The sequence below is a fragment of the Antechinus flavipes genome, chromosome X (genome assembly GCF_016432865.1).
Source record: "Antechinus flavipes isolate AdamAnt ecotype Samford, QLD, Australia chromosome X, AdamAnt_v2, whole genome shotgun sequence".
NCBI classification, from domain to species: Eukaryota; Metazoa; Chordata; class Mammalia; order Dasyuromorphia; family Dasyuridae; genus Antechinus; species Antechinus flavipes.
The window spans coordinates 70,449,925-70,456,456 of NC_067404.1; the positions used below are offsets into that span (position 1 = coordinate 70,449,925).

The window sequence follows — 6,532 nt, forward strand, 5'->3', positions numbered from 1 at the left end:
TGTTTCATGTTGGCAATTAATGAAGGAAATAAGACCAGTGCTATGAACAAAATCACAAAACCTAAACATAACTCCTACTGTGAGCATTTCACTATTCATTGCCCCAGGACACCAACATCTATTCCACAAGTTACAATTCTTGTAAAATGGTGGGAATGGTGATTAAAGTGTCCATATGTTGGCAAAATGGATTCCTTGCTGTGCTGCAAAACTCAAAATGCTACAGGTCAGGTAATGAGTTTAGCTAGTATTATCAAGTACCTTCTGTCTTTGGAGTTCTCTAAACATTTGGATGAATACATGAGCATTCGTTAATCTGAGAGAGGGAATAAAACCTTGTACACACAAAGGCTTTTCTTTCTATCTTTTAAGAATCAAGACCAGGAATCAAAGCATCTTAATGTTAAGTTTCTCTGGGGCATTCTCCCACATTCCTCAATGAATTTTGGTACCTCACTCACAATAATCCCCCTCTCCATTCTATCTTCATATAAGGCAACTTCAGCATACATGTTGATATTCCCTCAAATACCCTTTTAGTTTCTCCATTTGTTCAACTCACAGGACCTATTCCTCTACTTTATCTCAAGAATACATAGAGATGGTGTGGTGGGAAATAATATCCTAACCTTGCCATCCCCATGCAAGTTGGGCTAGTCTGTCCTAAAAATGAATTAAAATGATCCCCAAGACTTGACTAAGAAACTGTTCTGCTTGTTTATATTTGTTTCAACAGCACTTAAAATAGTGTTGGTACACACTAATCATTTAATAAATATTCATGCTGATGAGGATCTCCTGAGCTAAAATAAGGAAGAATCTTATTAATTGTTATGCTTGATACACTTACCAAAAACATAAAAAGACTAAATCCGGTGAATATAATTTTTCTTCTGCCTAAGTTAAAGAAAATATAGGCTTAAAAAAGAATTTGGCTATTGCCATGAGGGGCAAGTTTGGTTGTACATAACCCTTTCCTCTTTGTTCTTTCCAAATATTCTGACAAAAACCCTCCTTGGAAAAGGCAGAGCTAAGGGCAGTGATTTGAAAGTAGTTCATGTGTGATGATAGTAAATATGTAGGGACTAGCCAAATTTCAAGGGTGAGAGCCACCCAAGGAAAGTTTTATTCTTCCCTTTACAGCCAATGCTCATACTCACAGACACCTTAGTACACCTATAGCTGTCTCTGTAATTCTTTCTAGGCTAGAGTCAACATTCAACTTCTCCCAGAAGGCTCTCTTCACTACCTTTTCTGAATTTAAACAATATTGTTTTGTTTACTGTTGGTTCATCTGGCTTGGTTTTCACATCAGTTTTGTGACATTGATTACCTGTTGAGAACGTATACTGATTTTGTCTTTTCAAAAAGATGTACTATAAATATGTATACATATTTTGGATTTAACATATATTTTAACATACAACATTCAATAACTGTAGTAATCTAGTGTTTGATAGACTCAAAGATACCACCTTCTGGGATAAGAACTAATTATTTAAGAAAAACTGCTGCGAAAATTCGAAATTAGTATGGGAGAAACTCGGCATTGACCCACATGTGACGCCGTATATCAAGGTAAAGTCTGAAATGGGTTCATGATTTGGAAATAAAGAACGATGCTGTAAGTATCCATAGAGTGTGGACCACAAGATATTATTTTCACTCTTTTTGCTGTTTTTTGTTTGATTTTTTTTCCTTTTTATCTGATTTTTTGTGTGTGTACAGCACAATTGTGGAAATATATATCGAAGAATCGTACATGTTTAACAGATTGGATTATTTGCCATGGATGGAGGGTGGTGGGAAAGGAGGGAGAAAAATGTTGAGCACAAGATTTTGCAAGGGTGAATGTAGAAACCTGTCTTTACATATATTTTGAAAATAAAGACTTTTAAAAAAAATCCATTTTCCTTTAAAAGTCAAGTCAAACACTTTTCCCTCCCCTTTCATAGTTTCCTCTCCTTCACTCCCCCCCCACCCCCGTTTGCTAGATGGTTGGTTCCAGCAGACAGCACATGATCCTAGGCTGCAACTTAACCACAAGCCAGATCGAGGTTGGCGCCCGCGTTCCATCCTCAGGTCGCTCCAGAGGTTGGTTCTCCCCTCGCGCTCTCCTCAGAGCTTTTTCTTTCTCCTTGGAGGATTTTCTTTCTCCTTGGAGGATTTTTTTCATCCTCAAAATTTTCTCTCCCTAGAGAGAGAGAGGATATATCCTCAGAAACTTTTTTCCCCCTTCTTCAGAGAATTTTTTTTTCTTCTCAGTACGTTTCCACACTTTTCTCGTGAGAGGATTTTTCCTCATAAAACTTTTCCTTCTTTTTTCTGAGAGGATTTTTTCCTCAGAACATTTTCTCACTTTTTCTGAGACAATTTTTCCTCATAAAACTTTGATTTCTTTTTTCTGAGAAGATTTTTTTCCTCAGAACATTTTCTTGCTTTTTCTGAGAGGATTTTTTTCCTCCTCAGAAATTTTCCTTCTTTATTCCGAGAGGATTTTTCCTCCTCAGAACATTTTCTCGCTTTTTCTGAGAGGATTTTTTTCCTCCTCAGAAATTTTCCTTCTTTATTCCGAGAGGATTTTTTCCTCCTCAGAACATTTTCTCACTTTTTCTGAGAGATTTTTTTCCTCCTCAGAAAATTTCCTTCTTTATTCCAAGAGGATTTTTCCTCCTCAGAACATTTTCTCTCTTTTTCTGAAAGGATTTTTTTTTTCCTTCTCAGAAATTTTCCTTTTTTCTGGAAGGATTTTTGTTCTCCTCGAACATTTTCTCGCTTTTTCTGACAGGAATTTTTCCTCCTTAGAACATTTTCTCCCTTTTTTCAATAGGATTTTGCCTCCTCGAAACTTTTCTCCCTTTTTCTGAGGTTTTTCATTTTTCTCCCCACACATTTTTATCTTTTCCAGAGACTGTTCCTTCACCTCAAGAGACAGCCTGCCTGCCTGCTTTCACCTCCCAGAGACTTTTCGTTCTCCTCAAGAGACTGCCTGCCTGCCTGCCTGCTTTCACCCTCCCAGAGACTTTTCCTTCACCTCAAGAGACTGCCTGCCTGCCTTCATCTTCCCAGAGACTTTGCCTTCACCTCTCCAGAGACTCTTCTCATCTCCAGAGACTTTTTTCAAGAGACTTTTCATTCCCGCTTCCAGAGACTTGTCACCCATCTTCTCTTCCCTTCTCTCCACCTGCCATCGGAACTGACTGCACCTCCATCTTGCCTGTGGCAGTGGTCCTTATCTGCAAATACCGGTTGGTGTTGTGTGACTGAGTGAGTGTGGCCCTCTGTCTGTCCATAGTTCCGTGTGGGTCGGGACTCCACCTCCCTCTCCAATCTTTGCTTCACTGGTTTTGCTCTCTAGTCCCCGGACTTTTGTTCCATTAGGGTTCCTGCCTCAGGTGACTGCTTGCTGGGCCTCCTCCACCCCCACCTCCACTGCTTCCGCCTCCGCCGCCTCCACCACCATCACCAAGGCCACGCTCAGTGGCCTACTCTAAACAGCCCTCTAACCTTTCCCGCTCCGGCGGGTGCCTAGGCCAGAGGTTTCCATCTCCTTGGTGTCCTTGCCTGGACTGGAGCCAGAACTACCAGGCACCATCCCCCGTCCCCGCCGCCGCCACCCTTCCCCTTTCTTGGGGCGCCGCAGATATGGCAACGCCCGTATCCTCTTCAGATGCAGAGGTCTTGGATTCCGAGCAGGCCTCCTGCAGCACTTTTACCAATACCGCCACAGCCTCCTCCGCCTCGGTGGTAGTCGCCGCATCCGACGACGAGTACTCTACCTCTTCCTCCGAGGACGAGGAGGCCATGCTGGGGTCAGGCTACTTATCCATGCCAATGTCCATGGAAACCGAGTTCGAGGAGCTGGATGCGAACGAGGGGTGGGCCGAAGCCCACCTCGAGGTATCAGACCAATGCCGCGACTACTACGCTTCCGTGGGGAGGACCTGGGAGAACAGATCCCGCAACCGTTACCCAGACCTGACCCCTTACGACCACAGCCGGGTCCGTCTGATGGTGGCCACCCCCGCCCTTGGGGGAGGCTTCAATCCAGGCCTTGGCTTGGCTTTGCCCGGGGGTTCCTGCGAGTCTTCCTCAGTGTCTTCCAGTGTGGGGGAAGGAGAAGGAGGCGGGGACGAGTACAACGACTACATCAACGCCAGCTTTGTGGTGATGGAGGCGGCCCAGAGGAAGTACATCCTGACGCAGGGGCCCCTGCCCAACACCTTCGGCCACTTCTGGCTCATGGTGTGGCAGCAGAACACCAGGGCCGTGGTCATGCTCAACAGGGTGACGGAGAAGAACCCCGTCCAGAGTTACCAGTACTGGCCCTCCAGCTCGGGCCAGACCCTCCTCTTCGAGGAGGCGGGGATCACGGTGCACATGCTGAGGGAGGAGGTGAAGTCCCACCACACGATCCACTACCTGCGGCTGCAGAACATGATGACGGGGGAGGCCAAGTCCATCTCCCACTTCCATTTCACCAGTTGGCCCGACTTAGGGGTGCCTGAATCACCCACCCCCTTCCTTGCTTTTCTTTTCATGATAAGGGAGTCTGGCTTCCTCAACTATGAGCAGGAGCCTGTAGTCATTCATTGCAGGGCTGGTGTTGATGCCTCAGGTACCTTTGCTCTGATTGATAGTTGCCTGGTTCTTATGGAGAAGAAAGATGATCCCTTTACCCTAAACATTAAACGAGTATTAGTGATCATGAGAAAGTACCGTATGGGGCTTGTTCAGACCCCAGACCAGCTAAGATTCTCATATATGGCTATTATTGAAGGGGCAAAATACCTCATGGGAGATGAAAGTGTCAAGAAAAAGTGGAAAGATTTTAATTGTGCAGAACAAGGCCCCAGTTATTTCTATGGTGATATACCACCTCAAAGATACAGAAGATTTAGGCTGGTCTTAGAAAAGGATGAAGGAGAATCACAGCTAGATCTTTTCAGTCTAGCTTCTGAAATGCCAAATAGTGGAGAAGACAATAGTGAAAATTCTCTGAAACGGCTTAGAGAAGCCGGAAAATCTAATATAGAGGAGGAAGAGCTTCAGAACAAAGAAAAGCCATGTGAGATTAAAACCAAAAGAAAAAGGAAAAAGGTTAACAAGTGAGGCCAAGTAAGTTTAATTTTGAAAGGGACCCAGGCTTAATATAAGACTAATATTTTATAGCCATTAGTTCTGAACCATTTAGAGTCATAAACAAGACTTGAAACTTTTCTCTGAGGTCTAATATGTCTAAAGTGTCTCACAGTTATCAGTTTCCAAAATTAATTTTATACCATGAGCACCTACTACTCAAATGCTTTAATTTGATATTTTAAGAATTGTTGGATACTTGTAAGTTTTAAGTTTGCAAAGTCTACAAAACTACTTTTCAGAAATGTAGAAATGTTTAAGAGAAACTAATGAGAGTAGACTACTTTGTGTTATACTTCCATTCTTTTTGTATGTTAATGTGGTTTTAGCAATATTGAAAGTTGGAAGTTGGGAAAAAGAAAAAAAAGTTATACGTTGAAAAAAAAGGAAACAAAAACATTAAAAAAAAAGAAAGTTATAAGTTGGGGGGGAACAAAAAAAACAAAAAAAAAAAAAAAAAAAGAAAGTTGTAAGTGGGGAAAAAACCTTAATTTCATTAGAACAATTTGTTAAGGCTACTTAAAAGTGGTGGTTCTAGGTCATCTCTCACCCTGCACTAAGAAGTACTTAAAGTAACCCAAGATAACCTATAGGGTTTTTTTTTTTGTAAGATAATCACTAAATATAGTCCTATGTGTAACTTAAATCCTGTCCAATGAAATTTAATTCATTTTCTATTCATCTGTTCTCAAAGAATACCTCAGGTTCAGTAATGACTGAACTACTTTTAATAAGACCAAAGATTTTCCTTAGCTTTCTCTTCTGCAGACCATATAACTGTAATCCTTTATTATCATCTTGTTAGACTCATTTCCAATCCCCTTAATAATTTGTGTTCTGCGCCGTACCCATTGTACATCTTGCTTAAGTTGCAAAAGCTCAAAATAGATTCTGTATTTCAATAATGGTTTGACCAACCCTGAGAATAGAAGGAGGATTACCCTGTAGATATTTTGAAAGAAAATCCTGCTGACATTTTCTGAGGTTAACAAATTCTAGTTTAGGATTCTAGGAGAAGTATTATGTATAGCAATATGTATTTATCATTTATTTTTTAAGTTCTGTGATTTATAAAGCCTTAAAAAGCTCCAGTAAATAAATTTTAGTTCTGTTGTAAATAACTTAAGAGAAGCAACAATATTGAACCTAATATTAAATGTTAATTACCACCCTACTCATCCACAGCATTCCTGAATGTAACTTGAACCATATTAAAATGAAAATACAAAATAGTATAAAATATAATAAAATATAAATAATTAATGTGGTTTTTGAAGTCAATATGTGGCCTCCTGGGGATCCTTACATGTGGCTTAACAGCTATTCTTTTTATTTGAATTCAACATCATTGGTCTAGAATAGGGCTTCTTTAACTTTTTCTACTTCTGACCCC

The 6,532-nt window shown here is 41.0% G+C and overlaps 1 protein-coding gene across 1 annotated transcript; it reads left to right on the plus strand.

Moving 5' to 3' along the window:
• Window positions 1-3,828: 3,828 nt before the first annotated feature.
• On the plus strand, window positions 3,829-5,283 carry LOC127542813 (tyrosine-protein phosphatase non-receptor type 2-like). Its single transcript, XM_051968642.1, has 2 exons — window positions 3,829-4,006; window positions 4,124-5,283. Exons 1-2 carry the CDS (start codon window positions 3,829-3,831, stop codon window positions 5,110-5,112), a joined length of 1,167 nt encoding a protein of 388 aa, XP_051824602.1. The 3' UTR covers window positions 5,113-5,283.
• The last annotated feature ends 1,249 nt before the right edge of the window (window positions 5,284-6,532 follow it).